General features: G+C 38.2%; 1 protein-coding gene across 1 annotated transcript in view; it reads left to right on the top strand.

Annotated features, from left to right (window-relative positions):
- The window catches only part of LOC103356958 (cyclin-dependent kinase-like 5), a 45,646-nt gene that overhangs the window by 2,024 nt on the left and 18,180 nt on the right, over nt 1-25,442 (top strand). The window contains exons 2-3 of the mRNA XM_008281303.1: nt 284-505; nt 2,760-2,794. Coding sequence (XP_008279525.1) covers nt 442-505; nt 2,760-2,794 — 99 coding nt within the window. The 5' untranslated portion in view covers nt 284-441. The remainder of the gene's footprint in view (nt 1-283; nt 506-2,759; nt 2,795-25,442) is intronic.

Below are 25,442 nucleotides of genomic sequence, written 5' to 3'. Positions count from 1 at the left end.
GTAATGGATGCCACAAAACAATCCTGCTGGAGGAGCCCTTTAGCTCGGGGAGTACCAGTTTAATGTTACTGAAGTGACCTTTCGTGAGCTTTCCTGCTGTAATTTCTCCTGAAAAAGGAAAAACAATCATGCTGGCAATTTGTGAACCCATTTTCACAACAAACAGTTTTGTTAGTATTTGCGGTATGTTCCATGTGATATTGACAGCACTAACCGATTTGCTTTTAAAGGTAAGTGGGAGTGTACTGTATCTATTTTAATTTGGTGCGATTGTTTTGTGCAGGTGAAGACAAGCAACTGAAGAAGGCATGTGGTGGATATTATGGCTTGCAGCAGGCGTACACTTCTCGAAAGACGACAGCTGGTCGCTTCGTGCCACCCTGTAGCCGGGGCCCCTGTGCCTGAGCTCCATGCACCTCATACAGCAAACCTTTTGACTTCATGAAGATCCCTGACATTGGTGATGTAATGAATAAATTTGAAGTCCTTGGGATTGTGGGTGAAGGTAGGAGTGCTCTTTACTTAAACTGTGACAATGTGAAAAGCCTTTTCTTTTTTACCCACTTTTAATCTGTGACAGTGATAACTAGTTCAGTTAAGCTTTCAGCCACAGCCTTTCATGCACACTTACAAATTTGTGGTAGAGCTTTTCAGTGAGCAATCATTTGATTGTTTTAAGCCAATTTGCCTGTGGAGCAAGGCCGTTAAAAGCCTGATCTGTACAACTCAGTAAAGTCAAGGATAATTCTTGTGTTTATTTATCAGACAGAATTTTAATGTGAAAAACTGAAGCTAGGTGCTGTGACCTGAATTCATACTCTTGTGTTGTTTGGGTAATTCAGCTTTATTGTAATAAATATGAATGGGTCATGGTGATTTGATAGTTAATTTCCCCTGAAATGCTTCTCCTGGCTTTTCTTTTGCCTTGAGCTACTTGCTTGATATAAAGTGGCAGCAGCCCTGAGGTGAGGCCACCCACTTGTCCCAGTTTTCACACCCGTACTCCCACATCCTAGAAGTTTTATAATGTGTGTATAATGTGTCGCTAAAAGACACAGGGAAACTTTGAGCTGGATTTTAAAGGCTGAGTGCCAGCCCAACGATGAGTCGCTCTGGAAGGAAGTCAGCACTTTTAGTGCCACATTAAACTGTAAAGTTGTAGAAGTTTTTCAGTCCACTCTCCACTTACCGCCTTTGCACTCATGGCGCAGTGCGCTCCACTTGATCCGGCAACATAGATTTTTCCTCACTGATCTTGAGGTCAGTCAATTTTGTTAATGATTTAAAACTAAGTGCTGCATGTGGGCTCATCCCTGCAATTAAAAATACACAGAATCTCATCATGAACCTCCAACTCCTTTTCTAAAGATGAATATGAAAGGGGGGGGGACTAGTTTTAGTGGTTTGGCATCTTTTAACGCATAACCTAAAAACAATTTTATTTTATTTTCGTTTTATCTTATGTTATTTTTGGGGGTTTTCCTGGCTCAGAATGGGCCTCTGGGGGGTGACTTCAGAAGACATGAAAGCATGATTGAGTAGAGTAAAGGCAGTTAGTCTGTGTTGCCTTATTTGAAAGAAATCTATGCATTTTCCTTTCGTTTCTGACCATTTGATAACAAAATTGTCTGTTATGCTTGAGTAAATGAAAACCAGGCTGCTGCAAAATATAAATCAGCAAAGATTATATGGCATGAAGTGGCACATGAAAAATACAAATTGTAGTTTCACAAGAAAAGACTTATGGAATGAATTATATTCCAACACTGTTTGGTGCGTTTTAGTACTCAAGGTGCAAGTAAATACCAAATATTTTTAATAGAAGAAGTTACATTAAATTCCAATTATCGTTTAAATGCTGTCCATGGTTGCTTTTTTTGTCTTTAAGGTTTCAATTTCTGTTAGGTTAGCTGTTTGCTTTAAGGATTCAGTGCTTTCTAGAAGCAAAAGAGCAGCAGCATCTACATACTCACTGTCATGAATTAATAAGTGTCTTCAAGTTGGTGGTTCTAGCTTCTCAGAATGAATGAAAACCAATGTCTTCTTCGACTGCATTTTTGAAAACAGTTACAATAATGTAAAGATAAATGAAATTCTTGTTGCTCACTATACAGGTCCAGTTTTAGGTCTATAAACTGTCTGAACTGTATTGGTATGGATGTGAATATCTTTAGGCAGGCCTTTGTAGACAGTAGATAACTTCTGTAGCACCGATGTGTATGAAGGAGCACTGAGCAGTTCGTCATATGCCTGCTCAGTCCAAGAATTCCTCTTGAACCCTCAGGGGATGTGTGTGTGACTGCCAGGGTCGATAACATCAGAACTACAGTAGCTTGCCAACACTTGCGTCCTACTTTCTGAACCACCTGTCCTTTTATAGGGGGGGATGTTTTTCTTTAAGTCATGTGAACATATATAAAGCATTAAAAAGCTGATATAAAATAATTTTCACTTTGAAGCAATGTGCTGAAATTAAAAAGGCCTCTGTAATTTCGTGACCTGTTAGCATTTGTTAGCATTTGTTGGCCATCTCTGTTTATGTAATAGTGAGAAACTATATAAAACAAGGTAGCCTTTGTTTATTTATGACCATACACCATGTTGATTCCGCATCAACATTTTCAAGCTGAATTTGTGCTGTCATTTATTATTATTTAATGAGAGTCTGGTTTCGAGTAAAGTAATTCTACTTGAGAGGAAAAAGCAGTTTGCAATGCATAAATAAATTTAGGTAATCATGCGGTTTGCTTCTATTTTAGGTGCCTATGGTGTTGTTCTGAAGTGCCGACACAAGGTAAGGTCAAATCCTTGTTTTGCTTTATTATGTTTTATGTAATGTATTTTCTACATGAACAAACTGTTGTAACAGAAAAGGTTTTAAAGGATAAAGGAAGTTGTAATCTCATGAAAAGACCAAAACTAACTAATAGTATGTGCGTAGCCAGAGATAGCTTATTCCTCTTTGATGTAGCGCTCCACTGTTTATGTGAAAACACATAAATGACTGTTTCACTGGGTAACATGTTTGTTCCTTACAATGAACAGGGCCACTGTAGTATATCCTGAGTCAATCTCACATACACTGCCCCGCTGCTGTAAATACTCACTACAGCACCAGTGTGGACTAATCCACGGCTGAGAATAGTCAGCCAGCAATTGCACAATTCACTTCTGTTAGAGTAACATTTGCTAAAAACAACAGCGCTAAGCTGTTTTTGTTCTTAAATATTTAAAATATCCTTCAGCTGTTTTCAAAGTATGTCCTTAGTAGAAGGAATGGCATTGGTACTGAAAGCTACCGAAAAGAGCTGCAATGATTATTCACTAATTTATCAGTTGACAACTATTAAATCAGTTACCAACTATATTGAGAATCGATTAATTGATTTGAAAAAAAAAAATTAAAGAAAAAAAAGACAAAGTTTTTCCAATTACAGCTTCTTAAAAGTGAATATTTTCTGGCTTCTCTCTCCTCTATAGCAGTACCCTGAATATCTTTGGATTGTGGAGCAAACGAGACATTTGTAATCTTTCGGAAACACTGATTGACATTTTCACACTTTTTCTAATATTTTGTAGACTGAGCAACTAAAGTATTAATTGAGAAAGTAAAAAACAGATTAATTGAAAATGAACATTATTATCAGTTGATTTAGGATTCAGGATTTAAGAGTTTTTATTTGTTACATGCTCCTACAGTATGGGCAGTGAAATGCAATGTGACTGTTTCACAAGGCTGTGCAATAACAACAAGACATGATCATCCAGCTTATCCCTTGAGTGTGATAGTTATAGGGTTCTGTTTGTTTGTCTAATAAAGACATCAAGGCGAGTTGACATTAGGTTTTGCTTGTTGGAGGTTAAGAAAGATTCTACAAAAGCCCAGAGAACGTCAGATCTAGACGGTGTTCTTGAGATGTGGTTTGTCTGAAGCAAGTGCTCTTCATGTACCTGGTCACTCCATTTTAGTTTGCAACAGTAGTCCCTTTGCCTTAGTATTTCAAACATGCAAAATTTTCCATTATTGTGAGAGCATCTAAATATGTTGGCTTTATGTGTGAATGAGCACCAGATTTACTTTTCTGTGAAAGTCATGACAGCAATCTTACGAGGCTGGACCTTGTATTATTTCCGTATTACTTTCAACCCAGCACGAGACTGAACTACACGTTGTCGCATGAACAGATTGGCACACACAAATAGCATAATTCAAGTTGTGTGCACTGATTTATGGAAGGATATTTTCACATTTCAGCACCAATATTGGGTCCAAAAACATCAGAAAACAAAAAATACACTGTTGCCAAAATCAATAAAACTGTCTCTTTCACTTTGCTTCACAATTTCTCATCTATTACAATCTGAAATGTCTATGCAAATAAAACTTTACTGCAATGATGACAGTCTGTAACAGGTCAGAAACCAGACTCCCTGAGAATGACTGTCATCCCAACTCTGACGAAACGTTCACAGGAGCTGAAATTTGGTTGTTGCTTCCAGCTGTTTGTAGGAGTCTTTCCTCTGAGTTTATTAAATGCCTGCAGCATCAAACAACAGCAGGATTCATCTGAGTATCTCCAAAGCCAGAGAGTTGCATAAATTATTGCACAATTATTGTAACTTCATCAATTAGGCTGCTTATAGTTGCATTTTTTTTCCCAACATGGAGACAGGATTGGTCAGGCTCTAGCAGAAGGTAACACTGTGTACTTTTCTCCACTACAGACAGATGAGCTGTCACACACAGTCACAGTTTATGGGCTACAGTTAAATTCTTGATATACTATCCAATCTCATGTGTATGATAAATCACTCTTGTGTACCATGGCTCTCTTTATCACTGTCGTGGGCATGTCTGAATGAAGCCGTGAGGAACATCAAAGTGATCTATGTCCGTAATACAAAATGCTGTCACTTTAACAAAATCATGAAGCCAAGCGTGTAACGTATCCCACATCCAGAAAAGGCCTTTACTAAGATGCTCCCATAGAGATAATTGGCTGTAGCCCCTTACTCTCTGATCGAGTTCATCACCGAATATTATTTGCTTTGAATGGCAACAAATTGGTCAGCTTAGATTCATCCTCTCCGCCATTGGTTTTCATTCATGTAAAAGTGTCTCTGTTAGATTTGTCTTGATGCAGTTAATTTTTAGCATAAGAATAAGGAAACCAAAACAAAAAAAAAGAAAATAGCAGGACTATGAAAAGCAGACGACCCACACTGCAGTAATAGCCTTGTCATCTCAGTCCATTTAAGGAAGAGGCTGTGCCAGGAATTGACAGCAATCCAGTATGAATAAGAGAGACTAACTGCCTCCTACTTACAGAGATCTGCAGGAAAGAGACAAAACACTTTCTCAGCCTTTCTAATCAAAATCCTTGATGTTTTTCTTGTTCTGCAATTGCTGTGCATCTGCCTCCATTACAGTGTTTATTGCAGCAATGATCTTACTCAGTGCATCCATTATTCTGGTTTCTAATGCCAGCGAGTTAGCCTAAGTGTAAGAAATGCAAAAGAAGAAAAAAAAACAAAAAACGGCAACACGGAGACTTGACGTTAAGCCAGCATTTAGAAGTCCGGAAAACAGAGGATAGCCCTGCTGTAAGCCGGAATCACAGTCTGTAATTACAGGGCTTTATTATTCGAACTGATTGATCACAGGCCTGGGCAGCTGCAAATGCCAATGTCTCCATTTAAAACAACTGAATTCACATCAATAAACCTCACTTAGGTCCACACAGCAGATGGAGGCTGCTCTCTTTATTCTGTTTTTATCTGCGAAAATCAATTGTCAACACAATTGCAGTATTCAATGTCTTAATTTTTTACTAACCCTTTTTTTTTTAGTTTATCAGAATTGTTTAGGCCAAAATTGTTGGCCAATATTTCATAATCACTGATATATCTGTATAGCAGATACACCAAATAGCCACAACATTAAAATCATCATTTTGTGTTACAAAAACAGCTCTAACCTGTCAAGAAATGGACACAGGACCACAGGGATTGTTGTGTGGTGTCTGGCACTGGGATTTTAGCAGAGCCTTTGGGTCCTGTGGGTTATGGGTAAGGACTCATGGATGTGGCTTGTTGTGGCTCATCCTGTAGATGCTTGATCTGATTGGGATCTGGGGAGTTTGGATTTGGGATCGACGCCTCGTGTTCTGTAACGTGCTCCTTGTGTTGTTCCTGAGCAGTTTTTGCAGCCTGCTGGGGAAGGCCGCTGCCATCTGGGAGGGCTGTTACCATGAGTGGGTGTGCTTGGTCTGCAACAATGTTTAGGTGGGTGGTACGTGTCAAAGTGACAGCCACACGAATGCCAGGACCCAAGGATTCCCAGCAGGACATTGCATTGTAATGAGATGATCAATGTTATTCGCTTTACCTGTCAGTGGTTTTAATGTTGTGGCTAAACGATGTACATGTGCTGTGTTTTGCCTGATAAATAATATGAAATTGCAACAGAAATACTAAAGAATTTAGAGAAAGCGCTGTTACATCATTTATTTTAAAGTGCCCAATTTGGTCACAGTTTTTTGAAAAACAAATGCAAGAATTTATATGTTGCATTTTAAATTTGCTACTAGGGGTCTTTAATTTGCCTCAAATATCTTTGTAGGGCTCCAGAGCCGAATTTATGCTTTTTAGATTCTTCTCTTTCCTTTAGCTTGTATAAGCTTTTATGTGCGTATAAAGAGCTTGCAAACAAATCCTGAAGTCCATGCTAAACAAGAGTTATTCTCTCTTACAGACGGCTCTGTACCTGCCTGAAACACCTAGTTTGAAGTCTAGACTTTTCTTCTGTTACTTATCTACGTCACCCTGTAACACATTTGCATAAAACCTGCCTTGTAGCTAGTTTGGCACACTCTCAAACAGAAAATGAGCACTGTCTTCACAGTTTGCAGTTATTTCCTCCCTAGGGTCACTTCTGTTAGGGGTTATAGATCTGGGGTTACAGTATATACCCAAAGTTACCTCACTTTCATTGAACTAGACAGGCGCTAAAACGGAGCGTTTCAGACAAAGGTTGAGAAGAGGTGCTGCAGCAATGTGCATGATGTGTTTTTCGAACATTAAAGTATGTAAATATATTCTAGTTAACCTCCAAAATAAAATGATTATCTGTTAATGTGATTATTATATTCTCTTTAAAATACATTACACTTGAATACTATATTTTTAGCATCTTTTTAAGAATATTTTTTGTTTAATGGTGCAAACTTCAAGTTAGGAAACAATGACTGACTGGCTGGTGAACATAGTGGAACATTTGGCAGCTAAAGATAAAATAATCTTACTGGGAGTTAGGGGAGCTCAGCTAAAGCAAATATTAAGCCTACAGTTTTTGGATGCTATGCCAACCTCAGCTGGATGTCTAAATAGGCAACATTTGTGAAATGTTTTCAGCTTGTACGCCACCCTAAACAATCAGTTAATGCAAAGTAATTTTGCAGTGCAATTGATGCCAACAAATTAGTAAAATATCAGTTATGTGGCATCACTTGCAAACTAAAAGAGAAAGATCATCATTGTTGGAAAGGGGATTGTTGAGTTTTATTTCCATGCTTAATATAAGTTCTTAAAAGCAAACAGGTTTGTCAAAATAACAGGTGAGTAGCATCTTTTCTTGATCCTGGAATATTTAATCATCCTAAAGGCTCTCAGAAATGAGCAAATATGTAAATTATCATTCCTCACTAATGTGCTGATTGCTGGTTTACTGCCTGCAATGTGGTGAGAGTGCTGTAGTTAAAAAAATATATATATTAAAGAGATCATTCACTAGCTGTGTTTCCATTAGCTGATTTGACATCAGTATTTAAAGCATATTTTTAATTAGATCATTACTTTTTTTCTAATTTCTCTGGCACATAGCAAAAAATACATAATCCCCTAGAAGTCTGACATTTTTGCCTCACAGTCTCTGGGCCTTGTGTGCATTAAAAATGCAATAATATATGCAGTTTGATAGAATATCTGTTGGTGACTTTATCGTTTGACGTGTGAAAGCACAGGAGGATGAATTCTCTGGCTGCAGATCAATGTGGACCAGTGCCATCTGGAAAATATTGTATCGCTAGTGTGAATGAACCGACATGTTTTTTCAAGGGCTAACTCACAGATCTATGCTGCATAATTATGTGTGCATACACACAGACGCTGGCACGCAGTCAAACACGGGCTTCATGCGCACAAACACACACATGTGCTGACTCTCTCGCATAGCTGAATAACACATAAGCTTACCAGGGGTTTGACTGTGCTGTGACTGTGGGCAGGGAAGTGCGCTGGCCAGGCAGAGAAAATGGCTGCATTTATACGTTACTGCAGCTGCTTGTCCTTACAGAACATACTTATTTCACCAGTGACACGCCCCGCGGATTTGGTTTATACATGTGTTTAACAGGAACAATAACATCCAAGAAAGATCTGCAGCCAGATATAGAAAGGACGGAAATAGACGAGCATGCATTCACTGGTTTCCACACAATAATCGGAATCTATTTAAAAAGCTGGTGAATTATAGTGTGCGTACCCCGCATCTGCTTTACAGGATCCTTGCATAGACAGTCAGCTGGGCTGGTTGTGGTATACAGAAGTGATGCAGTAAGAAGGATGTAACAGCTCTTGATGATATTATCTAGATTTTCAGACGCCGTAACCTTAACAGTCAACATCAATGTGGGATGTGTATGTGGATGGTTAATGTATGTGTTTCTGTTACAAACCCTGGCATTATTCTGACAAGAGTTTTTCGTTTTATATATTGATACCTAAATAAAACCACAAACAGATTAGACCCTAGGTTTAAAAAAGTTTACCGTTGCTGAGTGCACATTATGTAGATGTTTGCTGCAGTGACAACGTTACAGGACTTAGCGATGAACAATTAATCGGCTGACTGATTAATTGGGCTGGTTAAGTGCCATTTTGGGATAATTGGCATCAGCTGTCACACTGGCTTCTGGTGCCATTTTCAGTGATTAATCTACAGCATAAGTCTGTTTATATATATATTCAGTGGTTCACTTATATGAGCCCATTTAAGGCAGACCAAGTGTTAATATGGGGTTAATACAGGCTTGAAGTAGCGGCTCCACACTATCACCTTATACACTGTAGAGAAACAGTTCTTAATATTGTTTTTTAGTACCCCAGCCTGACTCAGTTTTGTGCCACAGTCTTTTGATAAAAAGAGAACCCACACTAAACCTGCAACATGCAGCTATGTCAAGATAGGTTGAGCACACTGGGACACACAGAAGCTTTTGTCTTGTAGTTTTTGCTCATCTTTTATTAATTACTTGCCCATGTAAATGCATAACCACAAGAACATGTTTGGGTTCGCTAATTCTTTTTTTGGCCCACTCTCTTTTGGGAATACAGTGTTTTATTGTGGTGTGATAAGAGGAAATGAGGGGTCTACCTCATTCAAGCAGTTTGAAGCATGCCGCTGCTACATATCCACCGTTTTGCCAAGTGAGCCACAAGGATGCTCCAGGACTCTCTTTCCTGTTAGTGCTTGACAAAAGGGCTAATTTATTTTAAGCTAATTAAGAGACTTAATCGTGCTGGTGTAGCCCAGAAGATGTAAATGTGAAACTGTGTTTTTTTTTTTTAATAAGTTAAAGTTGTAAATTTAAAATAATAATAATAAAACATTTTTACACAGTATGACTTTTGTGAATGTCCCACACATCCTGGAGACATTGTATTAACTGTGAATGTGCAATTAAATAGTGTGAAAATGATAGCTTGTGCATTCATAGCTGTCCAGAACAGCCACTCTTGACAGTGTAGTGGAAGACTGGCAAGAAACAAATGGAGGAGAAAATGACACATAGTTGCAACAAATTACAACAAAAAATAGTCAGTTTTGGAGGGTCACAGAAATTTTTTGACACTTGCATAGCCAAACCTAATTTGACAGTGCTGTGTGAGTGCCGGAGAATAGTCTGTCTGCAGGCATTGTGCAAGAGACACACGTTAAACCAATCACAATCATCTTTGAAAGCTTTATAGCCAGGAAAATAGTGTTGGACGGGAACTTGTTTTGGTGGAACATGCTTGTAAAATGGCCTTGTTTTTTTTTTTTTTTTTCATAACCAGTTGGCAAATATATAACAACGTCACAGTTAGACAGCAAATGTTGTAAACATATTTGTAAAAACTTGCCATTTTTTTGTGTGTAGGTTGGTGCTAAGATGTTGTTTTTTGCTGTTACTAAAGAGATTTTTAAAACAGTAACATGCAGATAGTAGAAGGGGAGGAGAGTACTGTGTAAAATATGCAGCCAATGGCAGGTTTACACCCACAGTCTACATCCGGTGAGTCAGAGTGATCTGATGCAGAACCTTCCAAGTCTGATGCTGGAAAGGTGTGATGGGAGACAGGTTTCTAAAGCTGTTCAACCATCCTGACAAGCAGTTCCAACAGAGAACTGATGCCTCAAGTTATTAATATGTCAGTGTCTGTTCTTGTTGGATCAGTTAAGCGAATCAGATCATCCTGAAGACACAATGTTAATTGTGAAAGTAAGATAAATTATTATTATCATTATTTTGGACTGCCAGGACTACAGTTTAATATGAATTACACTGAAAAACCATATCACCTCATGAATTGTAGCTCATTGTCATGATAGTTGTTCAGAACAAGACATTTTCAGTGTTGTGAAATACAGTCTTGGTGATAATAAAATTAAATGTGTTGTTACATATTTTCTTTAAATGGACTCATGCTCACATTGTTGCTCGTAGTGCTTGCTTCTTCTCAAAATTCAAAAACAGTTACTTTGCAAAGTGAGCTTGACAATATTTGGTGCTGGGGTTTCGATTGTTATTTCACAGTGTCGACGATACTGAGAATATCTGGACAGAGAGTGGAAACCACCCTTTTTGCTGGCTTCAGTTTGACCCTGAGTTCAGCGACACATGTTAACAGGCATGTTTGCTCAGTGTAGATTACAGATTCCTCGCATATGGCTCTGAGTCAACCTAGCGAAGACTGGTAGACTGTTTTACATCAAAGGTTTCAGGGACTTGTAACACAGCAAACCTAACGGAACAGATTTAGTACTGAGTTTAATCCTTTTATAAGCTTGGGCCATGTTTATGGTACAAAACTAACTAAAATCTATTCTATTTAACCAATACCTTGGTGTTGTCAGACTAGCTCTATGCATTGTTGCATCTTTGCTTTACACTGTGGTAACATTCTCCTGTCACTGTATTGCACTATTCATAGAAAAAGGAGCTTCATAACAACAGATTTCTCTGTGTCCTTGAACATGTGACCCACTTTCTGTTTGTCATTAGTTTCACTGGTAAACTCCCACTCATCTCTGGCACCTGTTGACTTTGTTTAAACTTACCACTGAGGTGAGTCAAATGCAAAGACTTCTCTCGTGCAGATAATCTAAATCCTGGATAGAGTTTGTGCATGACCTTTGGTGGTTTCTGTAGCATGTGGTGTTATGTGAACTGTAGAAGTGAGAGGGTAAACATAGCTGTTGTGAGTATTTGTTTAAGCGTGGAACACCTCTTAGGAATGTGCACTACACACAACAGCATCCCATGAACTAGTTTCCCAAGCCGCTCTATCTGCAGAGGTTAAACATTGACAGCCTTGGGGCTCTGTCTCCTCGATAAATATATCAGTTTGTAAGATCTAAGCTTTATGTGTTGTTTTTATTTATTTATTTATTTGTAGAATTGAGTTTCCTTATAAAAAGCCATGGCCACGGACATTATAACTGGATTTCAGCCAGACTCAGACATTTATAAATGCATCCCTTAAAGTACGTTTGGATCACAGCACCACAAAGATAAAAAAAAAATAAAAATAATCATTATTGCACATTGATATATCAGATATCACTAAGCCTCCAGGAAATTTCCCCCTCAGGTCAGTAATAAAATCCTAGTGGTGCACAATGATTGCAATATGAAGACGTCTTGAAACAGATTGCAGAGCATGTGTGTGAGGTCTCCTCTACTTTGTCTTTGCGTTTCCATATCATAAGAAAACTTAAGTATAGTCTGTATGCTAAAATCACTTTTGGTAAACTAATGCCTGCTTGTTTGTTTTTGTTGACAGTATACAGGCTTGTTACCTCCTCACCTAATTGCCTGCTTAGTATGAAGCATATATGAAAAAAGAGCCCATTACTGTGTTGACAGAAAGCATCCAAACAGCAAGTGTAAATGCAAGACTAGGTTTATTATCCAAACAATATATAGATATTGCATTTTATCACAGTGTGCAGTAGCTTTTTAATAGATAAATGCTTTATAAAACATGCATTTTTGTTATATTTCGATTGCGGAAATACCAATTGGAGACTATGGAGACAAGATAAATAGCAGATATAGTACACTGTAGAAAACAAATCCACAAAAAACTGTGAAATTAATGCAAAATATCTGTAAACAGCAAACAAAAAGAACAAAGTACTATTTGTACCAATGCAGATTTTTGATGCAGACGTTGTGCAGTTTTGGCCTATTTTTCTTGTAGTCAACATGTGAACTGATACTTTTTTAAAGGATAGGATAAATCTTTTTCAATCCCAAAGGAAATTCTTGTACCAACAAAAAATAAATACATTGCATCTAATTTATCGTGTGTGCTGCGTGAGCAAACACCTAGGACTCAAACACTGTGATTTTACTAGACATTTTCTGTAATTTAACAGAACCAGGCAAATCTGTAAAATACTAGTAAATTGCTCAAAATAATTTACACTTAAAAACTAAACAAATATAATGTAAATTACAGAGAATGAACGTTGGGATGTCATGTGAGGTTATAATTGTGTTCTGTTAAAATTTTTAGAATTAACAGCAAGTCTGAGGGGCAATGCTGTATCCAGCCCTCCAGATATATTCGTTCAGTGAGTGGTGGTTCCTTGAATCACTCAGACATTCACTTTTGTTGTTGAGCCATGATTTTTAACCCACAAAGGTCTTACACTTATGGGAAATGGAGTTCGTTAATGATCACTAAAATACAGAAATATTAATTCAACACCAGTTTTCAAAAACACTACAGTCCTCGTGGACATATGAGGCGAGCCACGTAGCATCCTGTTGAGAAATGCTCTGCTTCAGAGCTGTAAATGTCAATGTCTTATGAAACTTTTATGTGCATTTCAATGTCATGGCTGAACATCTTGAAACTGCAGTGTACCGATGAGAGTCTCAAAAACACAGATTCCAGGTTTCGAATGTAACAAACGTAGGGAACTAATCCTGTTAGTTTAAAGTGCGGGGCTTTCAGCACCCTTGTTCTTCCTCAGAATTAGTTTCCGCTTTGTACAACTGAATTACTGTAATATTGCAGCTGTGTAGAGTAGTTTTACAGTGTTTGTGCAGAGCTGGCATGCTTGAGAGGCAGGAATTCCATAGGTCTGAATACTCTATAGGAAGCAACAGTGTAGAGTTACACATCAAGCATTTTAAGACATGAAGGGATTATTTTCATAGGGAAAAAAACTCCTAAATACATACCTTTGATACACAGAGATGAGTTTTTAGGGATTTAATTAATGATGAGAGAGGGAAATTGAATAGTTCATGACAGTAAATCCTACATACTCAACTATAAAAGCAACAATAATGAGTATGGTTGAACTCAAATGCATTAGTTTACATTTTCTGTTCTGCCACAAAGTGTGTGTTTTTACAGTAAGTCGGACTAATGCGAGATGGCTGTGTTCTGATAATTGAGAGGAAGGTTTAGAGTTCAGCACTTTACCTATGAGCATCGGAATGTGTGTTTAAATGTAAAAAGGCAGTAAATAAGGGTTGGTTATTTCTTTACACAGACAGTTTTCACATTGAAACACAGTTGTGAAACTAAGGGCAATGATATAACAAGTTTATTGTAATACCAGGTTTAAGTTAAGCTGACTGAAAGATGAAGAGAAAGGCAGCTGAACTTGATGCTCCATGAGAAGAGAGGCTAATAACATGGTGGCATGAAAATCAAAGGGAAAGACATTAGTTCGAGTTGATTGTAGACAGAAATACCTCTTGACAGGCATGTCCATGCATTACGTGACATGCAAGAAGAAACAGACAGCCAAGTAAACAAGTAAATCAATTTCCCTCAGTAAGCTGGCACTTTCATTAATTAGTCGTCAGGAAACTTTGCAGACAACAAAACACAATGTTCTCAGGTTGCATTGCATAATCAATCACGATATTAAATGTAAACAAGCAATTTTGTGAGTTGAGTGCAAATATCACAGCAAGTGTTCTACTGAGCAGCAGAAAGCATCACATGATCACATGAGTCATCCTATTATTAGCAAGTGAGCAAGAACATATGTGGCACATGCCAAAAGCAGTCTACGGGCACAATGCTTGCTTCTTATGGTGAACGCTGCTGGCAGCCCCACTATGGCGTGGGGTTGTATTTTCCTGGCATGGTTGAGGTTCACAGAAGCCCAGAGGGCCAAAGACAGATGCCAACATGAAGCCATTCTTAGAGAACATGTTCAGCCAATGGTGAAGCAGTATGAACGATCCAGTCAGTGGCATTTTTCAGAATGATACATCCAGCCCGAAACCTTATATCATCGCCTGTTAATGCAGCGAACGCCACCCTGCTGGGTTTTTAAGGTATTTTAGTAATAACATCAACAGGCACTAATGTTTGTATAGTTTCCTTTCGCGGTGTATCGCTCTCTGCCTCAGGCACATCACTTATGTGCCAGCAAGAATGGTACTTTGGGCGCCGCTGCTACCAATCAAGTCGATGAATAGAGCACAGATATAAAATTTTAATCAAATTTGTACCACTCTGCAGTTATCTCTATCTGCTCTCTGTCCTGTATTAAAAAGTAAATTAGTCACCAAAATATCATCCACTCTCTGACGTTGAATATTTAAAGAAAGACTAAAAAGTTCCCAGAAATAACCTTTTAGGAGGAAATGACATAAAGCAGCAGAAAACTCTCAACTTCTGTTCATTTATTTCTGCTTTTGTCTTTTAATTTGTGATTGCAGCTTGAACTTTAACAAGATCAAAACAACAACAAGACAATACAGTTTAGAAAAACAGTAAATATCAGACAAATAAAATAAAATATAATAGACACCACAGCTAAAAGTTTATTAGCAATTTTAAAAAGGGTATAGCATTAGGATAAATCATTACTCAAAATTAAAAGTTAGAATAAAAAAATCAAACAAACAAGCCTTTGATTTCCTTTTTAAAAATATAGAGAGTGCTTTACATTTTTATTAAGAGGAAACTTGTTCCCCAATTAATTGCCGTAAAATAGAAAGTGGCCTCATCGGTACCATTATGGGGCACGTAAGGAACATTTAAAAGAAAAGCAGTAATCTGACTAGAGCATAAAATGACGAACATCTGTGAACAGAAAGGACTAAGGCTTATTTAAAGCTTTATAAGCAAGGAAAAGAACTTACAATTCCGTTGGGTCATAGCAGTAGCTCCATGTTTCTGAGATGCTGATGCTTAAAGGAATAGTTTGACATTTTGGAAAATATTTTATTCATTTATGCATTCTTTTTGAGAATTAGGTAGGAATATTGGGACTGCCTTCATGTCTGTAGCGTAAATATGAAGCAGCTGGTTTGCTTAGCTTAGCACAGAAAATAGAAACAGGAGAAAACAGCTAGCCTGACCATGTTTAAAGATAAGAAATTGGTCCATCAGCACCTCTACAGCCACATCAAATAAGATAACCAGCTGCTGGTAGTCGCATGTTTACATTCCATATTCTATGAATAATATGATTTTGAATAATAAGCTTGTTCATAGTCTGTACAGGCAAGTTTTCGCAACTTGGCCATTGCCTCTGAACACATATTTCAGGCTAACAAGGCCAGGTCTCTATCTAAATGAATGTGGAGAGAGCCGTAACTGCAATTTCAGTTGTCACCAGGACATAAACTGCATGTATAGCATCACCACTCAAGTTTAACATTAAAAAAAAAAACACTTCTCCTAAAAACAAATTAAAAATTTAAAAATTAAAAAAAGAAACACTCAAATTTGCAGGCCTGACTTGACAAAGAATAAATCCCAAAAATATTAAATACAGAATATATGTGAATGAAATAATCCCAGCAGATGTGGCAGCCATCACATTTCTGTAATATCAAATTGTTGTGTACTTTTCAGACACATTAGAAAATCTATTACCATATATGTCATTATAGTATTATAGTAGCAAGACTGACGGCTTTCAGTGCTTTTACGTATGAGAGAACTGATCTCAACTGATTTGTGCCGATATCATCACCAATAGCAGTATTTCGCTTCTTCCGATACAGAAAGTTAAAGATAATACAACTGATTCTGAACATACTATTGTTGAAATGCATAAGGGTTCATACAAAGTTCTGTTGTGCAATTTTCTGACAACATGTTAGTGGACTACAAAGGACAAACTCAAGGTGTGATGTCTTATTATGGCATGGCCACTACATTTTTTTAAAAAACATTTTAGCTTACAAAGTAATTTAAGCTTTTACCTTGATGAGTGATTCATAGATAATTGACCCCTTAATGCTGCGTCACTTTGCCCACTTAGAATGAAACCCGCTGGAAATAATTCCTTAATGTTTGCATTGCTTTTGCCTGTGACTTTGAGTTGTTAAATAGACGTACCACACAATGGTCAAAAAAATGAGTAATTTAATGTGTTGTCTAGGTCTATTAAACCCATCACCATTTTAGGAGCTGCCATGTAGCGTCAAGTGAATCATCGCCGCTCTGCAGTGATCTGTTTGTCCTATCATGATCATAAATGTTCCCTTTTTTTGATGATCTTTTACTTTGTCATTGCTTCTCTGCTTTTTTTTCTTTTAGATTGCATAACCATTATCACTTAGAATTGATGCTTAAATCTTATTTTCTCACAAATGAGTGGCCGTCAATAATATCTAGACTTATTTAGTGGAGGAAAAAAAAAAAAAGCTTCGCCCCCTTTGAAGGGAGCAGTTATTTTTGCACCCCGTGAGCAGAAACTGGGACGGGAGAGGAAAAAGAGGACTTTCACATCTAGCATTAAATGGGTCACCTTGAGTGGAGCACTTGCCTATGTGGTCCTATCAGAAGCCAGAGAGAGAGACGGAGAGATGTGGAGGGGACACACGTTTCCTGTCTGAATGTTAAAGTCGTCATTGTCCCCTGATAGATGGAGGCTATTTCGAGTCCGAAACTGAAGCATTGTCGAAAGCAGACTGTCAGGCCCGGCCCACCTGTTGATGTAGCCTTTGTTAGTGCACGTCCTTGATGTGAGTTTTTTCTTGAGTTCTCTCTGGTGACAGATCACTACATCGCTGTGCTAACAATGAATGGAAAAAACTACATTGTCATGCTACAACCTTGCATAAGGTTACCTCATCTACTGTGCAGTTTGGCTCACTCAATCAGTTCCTCTTTGCTGTGACTCCTGTCATTCAGTTATTGCCCAGCCCTACATCAGTGTATGTCACTTACATATTTAGACGTGTACCATAACAGGAGCCAGCCTACTGTATCACTGGACAGCACAGGTCTATGTTACTGTAAAAGACCCTGGACTGATTTTGCAGATCAAGCAGCAACCTCCATTGCTGAAAATGTAAAAAATTGCCAAAAACTGTTGTTCCTCGAATCACTATTTGACACTGTCTCCAAAAGCAAGTCGATCCCTTAAGACCCCCATGCAAAGAGGCCCAGCTTTAAAACTGAAATTAATATATTTACAGTCTGGTACAAAAGACTGTTTAGGTCTCTATAGTCTCACTTTGCTAGCCCATTCTGTGAAAATAACAGTCTGACTGCACCACACTATTATTCTGATATGGCAGGAAAAAACGCTCTGGCTAGTTTCTTCTGAAAAAAAAAAAAAAACTAGCAAGGATGCCTCACTGTACAAGTCCTCGACAAAACTTGAAATTTTCAGTGTGCTAAGTTGCTGTTTGGCGGTTGTTGTTTCCCATGGCAAAGAAAACGGTAACGGTGGTGGCTTGTACCTGCACCCTACATCTGGTGAGTAGGACTACTTCAGGACTGACGTTGCAGATTGGAATCAAGCAGAAAACTGCAGGGCTACAATAAAAAAAAATAAGGCCAACATCTAAAACTGTAGTTCCTCAAAGCACCACTTGTCTGTAGAGCTGATTTCCATATTCATGACAACTGTACAGGGTGAGAACTGGGGACTTTTACATAACTCACCCCTTTAAATAGTATTAAAGCTTAAGTTATGCAGAATTAAGGGTGTGGTGCGCTGAGTGATGGTTGGGTGCCTTCATATGACTGTCTATGGCCCAGATGTTTCCATTGCCCTTCTCAGCTCCAATGTCAGTGGAAAGCATTTGCAAAGCAAAGTGCCTCGTAAGTCCAGCAGCAACTACCTTCATTACAACTTTTTTACTGATAAATTATGAATGTGTAGATGATGGACAATCTCATTGCACAGTCTCTCCTCATAACAGACATACATTTTAAGCATCATTTGCTTTCCTGGCACATTTGCAGTTGGCATGTTTGCAGGCTAGATGGACCACACAGCCACAAATTTTGTCGCCAGAGGGGTCCGCGTACGTCACGTGTAACCTTGAATTCGCCTTGAGGAACTGCCAAGATGGTGACGGCTAGAGTCAGCCTGCTGAGTTTTAAAACCCCTGTTCAAGAAACTTCTGTGTGACATCATGTAGGGTTTTTCCATCTTGATATACAGTCAATGATTAGGATGCAGATGAAATTTTTTTGCAAATAACTTGAATTTGACAAAAGTAATAATAAATAAAAATTCTATGAAAATTAACCAATGAAAATCAGTCATTGCTTTTGAACCGTGGTTCAACAGAATTATTTTAAAAAATAAACTCATGAAACAGGCCTGGATAAAAATGATGGTGCCCCTAGAAAAGACTGAAAATAATGTGACCATAGGGACATGTTCAATCAAGGTGTGTCCTCTAATTAGCATCACAGATGTCTACAAACTTGTAATCAGTCAGTCGGCCTCTTTATAGGGTTACAAGTGGTCACTGTGCTGTTTGGTGACATGGTGTGTACCACACTAAACATGGACCAGAGGAAGCGAAAAATTTAAGATCCATGGGACTGTAGCCAACCTCCCTGGACGTGGCAGTAGGAGGAACATTGATGACAAATGGAAGAGACGGATAATGGTAACAAAAGAGCCCAAAACAACCTCTAAAGACATTAAAGGTGAGCTCCAAGGTCAACGTACATCAGTGTCAGATCGCACCATCTGTCGTTGTTTGAGCCAAAGTGGACTTCATGGGAGACGACCAAGGTGGACACCATTGTTGAAAACAAATGATAAAAAAGCCAGACTGGAATTTGTCAAACTGCATGTTGACAAGCCACAACGCTTCTGGAAGAATGTCTTATGGACAGACAAGACAAAACTGGAACTTTTTGGCAAGGCACATCAGCTCTATGTTCACAGATGCAAAAATGAAGCCTATCAAGAAAAGAACACTGTCCCTGCTGTGAAACATGGAGGAGGCTCTGTTATGTTCTGGGGCTGCTTTGCTGCATCTGGCACAGGGTGTCTTGAGTCTGTGCAGGGTACAATGAAATCTCAAGACTATCAAGATATTCTAGAGAGAAATGTGCTGCCCAGTGTCAGAAAGCTTGGTCTCAGTCACAGGTCATGGGTCTTGCAACAGGATAATGACCCAAAACACACAGATAAAAACACCCAAGAATGGCTAAGAGGAAAACACTGGACTATTCTGAAGTGGCCTTCTATGAGCCCTGATCTAAATCCTATTGAACATCTGTGGAAGGAGCTGAAACATGGCGTCTGGAGAAGGCACCCTTCAAACCTGAGACAACTGGAGCAGTCTGCTCATGAGGAGTGGACCAGAGTACCTGCTGAGAGGTGCACAAGTCTCATTGACAGTTACAGAAATCATTTGATTGCATGATTGCCTAAAAAGGTTGTGCAACAAAATATTAAGTTAAGGGTACCATCATTTTTGTCCAGCCCTTTTTAATGAGGTTTTTTTTTGTATTTTTATTTTTTTTAATAATTCTGTACTTTTGTCCGATTCAAGTTATTTCTGTGACCATTGTGGGTTTTTCTTTCATTAACTGAGGGGTACCAACAATTTTGTCCACATGTGTATGATGCTACAGCAGACCTACAGTAGTTGGACAGAGTCCTTCCTGCTCTCTTTGTGTTTCATATTTGTCTTTGTGGTGTTTTGGTAAAAAACACAGCTTTCCAACATTAGCACAGTATGAAAGATAAATTAAAATTCAGGGCACATGGTACCTATACAGACATTAAGCTCAGAGCCCTGGCTCAGTACATGTTGATACTAAACAGTCTGCAAGGTCACTACCACTACATTTGTTTGTGATTTTTAGTTTATTAGCGAATGTACGTGTTCGGCATTGCAATGCTCACTCCATTCAGAGCTTCAATTCTGCTCCAATAAAAGTCCACAGGAGTTATCAGCAGGAACTTTGTGTGACTGCCATGTTGAACATCACCTGCAGTCCCCTGCATAGCCTGAAGTGCTGGTTCAGCAAACTGCAGCTGAGAGGTCCTCGGTGGGCCATTACAGAGCCTGCTGTGTAAATGCATCGAGAATTCTACTGAGGGAATTGTCAAAACTGCAACCTAAACAATTTGCAGTCTCATTTTGTGCTTTGTTTGAGGTAGTGTTCCTGCTACCATTGAACACTTAATGGCTTTTCTCTTTAAGCATTTATTATTAGAACTAAGAGCCTATTAACAAATTTCACAGCCGAGACGTTCATGATTGATCTTCTTGTTTGGACAGTGTAAACAGAGACGTAACATGGGATCTTGACATTACTGATTTGATCTTGTTGTGCTCTGCAAGTCTCTGACACAAAATCAATGTAATTAACCCTGGGTTCAGCGCTGTAGTTTGGTACAGAAGATCAACAGTGAAACTTCAAACCAGATGGAAGAATAAGACAGCATGATGCACAAAGTAACACAGTTATGACTGCATCCTACACTGACTAATTGTGCCTTGGAAAACACAGGAGATGACTGTTTTAATCAAGATTATGAACAATGAATAGCTTTGTAATTAATCTCATGTCTTTTATCATTTCTAGTGGGTGAGATTTACATAGTTATAAAACTGGTGTATCAGTGTATGTGTGAATGAGCTTTCATCACGACTTATTTGACGTCACAGCAGATATCTTCCAGATGTTTTCAAGGGCAAAACACCTGCAGTGACATTACTGATTTAGGTGTGGCAAGAAATGTGAAGGAAATTAAGCCCAGAGACAGCAGTGCTGTAAGACGGTAATGTATTTATATAGTAGCACTTTGCACATAATAGACCCCCAGTTCTGCTTTATTCTTTTTGAATCAGTTTCCTTTTTTATGATAAAAGCTTACTTACCTTTTCATCCTGCTGTTTCGGATATTGATATTGCCCCTGAGGTTCCCTGACTTTAGAAGGTATCAAAGAGGTGGTCTTGTTTGACCCAAAGGCTTAATCTGTGCAGTTCAGGTCGTGGGAGAGTTACAGCTTCTTCATAGTAAATAATAATTTACCCAGCTTGGTTTCTCTCCCACATAAATGAGCCTCACAGTCCATCGCCACACGGGAATTCCTATAGAGCTTAAAATAAAACGTTACACAAAAAGGTTCACAGCACCTGGTGTTCTGCACTGATCCCTCCAACGTGGTCATGCTCTCACAATAAACTGCAGACTGTTACAAGTTGCTCTTGGATGGCTGTTAACAAATGAGAGATCAGTGTGAACGCTGTTTATGCTCCGTATTTGCAGGATGTGCTATCATTCTGACTGCAGCGCATTGTACGGTTTGTACCTGAAGCAGAAATAACTTGAACCGACTTAAATGACTGATGTAATGTGGTGTGAATTGAAGCAAATGAAAAGTTGGGTCCCCGAAGTTTTGAAGTCGCTAGTTTCGGTGTTATTCTGTGGGAGTGCTGTATGTGACGACTTACTTCGGAGACCTTCAGGTCGTGTGATACAGTGCTTCTTCCTTCTGCACTGCTAAGTGTGTTTTTAGTGACAGGCTGCTGTGTCCACTTCACACAGTATAAGGAAACATTTAGTATTTTCAGTGATGTCAATAATCCACCTTTCAAAAGGACGTTCTGAAGCCTGGATTTAGGTCTGTTTTTTGGCAAATGGGTCATGGAGCCTGGGTGGAACTTATGTGAGATAAGCAAGCAGCAAAACCCAAGTGAATTGAACTGAAACAAACAAGCAAACAGGCCTCTTTACACTTCAGTTTGAGCTTATCTGTATTTTTGATAAAACCAGTAAGGCATACATCAGAACTTAGCCTGGACCAGATATTTTTAATGAGATAATTTAACTGACATGAGATGAGATACAATAAAGAATAATAAATCCCAAAGGAAATTCTTGTTGTAGGTATTACATAGAAAAAAAGCTAAATGACATAAGAAATGCAGTGTCTAAAAAGTAGAAAAGCTAGAAAAGTAGAAAAGATGTAAGTGTTTTAAATAGGATATATTACTGAAATAAAATAGGGTAAGCATTTTTTTTCTAGTTCTGAGAAATCTAAATATGCTACATAAAGTCTCTTCCAGAAAGCTAGTTTAGAGTTTGTTAAACCTGACATGAGTAAAATTCTGGGTTTTCTGTTTGGTGTCTTAAACTGGGTTAGTTACCATGGTTACTGAGTCTGTGAACCGAACCTGGCAGTTTTTTTTTCAACAAACTCTGACTTTCTGTTTGACACTTCCCTTTATTTGCAGAATTTTAGATATCTAGAAACATCAAAGTAAACAATAGATTGACAGCCACGGATGTTCTTTAACATCACTGCATTATGATCAGCTGCCTGTCATCAGTGCAAGGACAGAGACTGTGATTAATTCTTAGCTGAGAATAAAATTCATACACTGTCCCTCGTTTTTACACTGTGACATTACTGTACATAGAAAAAAAAAACATCTGTAAGAAGCTTCAGACACATAAGACACTGATCGGTAAATGAACATTTGTCATGTTGGGTTTGTCACACTGATGGAACAGTCCTATCATAGTAAGCATCATATTGTGGCTAAGATAAGATAAGATAAACTTTATTGATACCTCACCTGGGAAATTTACATGTTACAACACCTAGATAAAACTAAGGCATCGAAGACGCAAGACAAGAAATACAGAAGTACAATAAGACTAAAACATATACAAGCTTCATATGTACAGATGAGGGATAATGAATTTACATACATGTACATGAAGATGAGTAAGGTCTTAAATAATGTCTGCATATATTCTTAGCATATTCTAACAGCATTCCATGTTAAGTAATGCAGTCATGAATTATATTTAAAAATCAACTGTAATATACCAGCAGGGTTCCAGCTTTATGATTCATTAAAGAAAATGCGAGTTAGGTAGGCTAAAAAATGAATAAGTGGACGATACTGGATTAAATCTAACAGTGTGAACATACTGACTCTGTTCTCTCCTCCTTTTGAAGATAAATGTCATGGTCTGCATTCTGGCTACACAGCATTTAAATGGAGACTCTGCTCTTTATTTACCCGTTGCTATGGTGAATCATCATTCGGAGCCCCCGTAAACTGGATTTCTTTTTATTGTTTGTTTGTTTGCAACATCCAAAATGTGGGCCAAGTTGCAATGCTAACATGCATGTAAATACAGTCACTGACACTGTATTTACATTTCTTGACTCAGTCATTTATTTCTTATTTTGAATGCTTTATTTTAAAAGACTGTGATAAATCATAAAACAGTATCAGAAAGAAAACAACAACATGGCTTCATCATGAAGGTAGAATTTATCCTAATACATGTTTTTTTACTCACACAAGAACAAGTCTGCGTCTACAGTAATACAACCTTAGCTAAACGACATATTTTATCTTAGTGTGTAAATTACACTCAGTATCAACTCTTTTGCCAATACCCATCCTGAGGAGTCTAGTGCTGTGAGCTGCTTAGAACAGGGTGACTGATGGTTGATGTGCAGTATAGTGGCGATTACAAGTTGTTGTTTGAATCAAAATTGCACTCTTTTTTTGAATTTTGAATCTGAAAATCTATCAAAATAAGTGACCATTGATAATCAAAAAAACATATGAATGAAAAAAAAGTGCATTTAAAAACAGCATTTATCAGCAGATGAGTGCGTCTTCTTTGATCCTGAGAGAAAACAGACATTTTTAATCATCTTTAATAGATAGCTAAACATATATCAACTGATGTCTGTCGACCAACAAGGCAAGTATGACAGGACTAATACTACTGACACACTTCATAACATTATCAGACAATGACAACATTATATTATTTCTGCTCAAACTACCACCATGCAGTCCTGCAGACACCAGCAACAGTGTGCAGAGTTACATCAGTACACAGTTAAATGTATAGTGCATACAAATAAAGCCTATGATTTCCAAGACATCTGATCTTGATATTTTAAAATGTTCATGTAGCTGCTGATCAGGTGTTATTTTCTACTTTAGTGAACCAGGTTTAGATATGAAACAGGTTATTTAGTCTGTCCTCTGCCGCTCATCATCTCCCTTCACTCAGACTATCTTGGACAGTACCGTGATGCGCATGAAGCTGACCCTGCTGTGAGTCATCTTATATTTCACAGTGCTGGGAGGAGGGCTCACTGTTCACTGTGATCCATGTTGGAGCGGAGCGATGCTGCCTCTGGCTTTCTGAGGGAGGGGGGAACTGGAGCACAGCTCTGAGCCATAGGCAGAAATACCAGGCCTAACTAGGACATGTCGAGAAATGGGGCTAGCAGTGGGGCGTCTCTCAATGAGAACTTTATGAAGGGATGACGAGAAGTGTCTCTGGAAAGCAGGGAATTGGTGGGGGCTAGTTTTAAAGTTATGTATTTGCTCCATATGTTGTTGATTATTTCACATCATTCCGACATTTAACATGTGACAAGGACTGTTTCTGCAGATTTTTTGCATAAGCAACAAACCTTTCCAGGTGCACTGGTTCTGTTTGTACTACCTTTCAGCAGTGAATCATTCTCCTCATTTTTGCAAGCTAGTGACCCCTTAATATATAACAAAGTCTACTAAGAACCCTTCTCATGGAGTGTGTGCAGCTCACACTAGTAGCCAACTGTTGTTTTATTATCAATTAATTGTTTTCTTGTTAGATTAATAGTCAGAAACTGTGTAACATGTCTTTAAAGGTGACTTTTTAAATGTTTTGTTTGTCTGACCGAGTCCAAAGCCCAGTTTAACAAATTAGGATTAAAATATAAGAACTGTCCCACTTTGTATTGACCAGCAGCCCAAAAGCTATCCTAGGCACTGTCATTTAAATATTTATGAATCCTTTAGTAATACATATACATGCTTTAATAATGCATTCATTTATCCATGTATAGTAGGTAATAAACCTGCTATCTTTAAAAAGCACC

Source organism: Stegastes partitus, unplaced genomic scaffold (assembly GCF_000690725.1).
Source record: "Stegastes partitus isolate 25-593 unplaced genomic scaffold, Stegastes_partitus-1.0.2 Scaffold228, whole genome shotgun sequence".
Lineage (NCBI taxonomy): Eukaryota > Metazoa > Chordata > Actinopteri > Pomacentridae > Stegastes > Stegastes partitus.
This window is presented reverse-complemented; position numbering and strand designations above follow the sequence as displayed.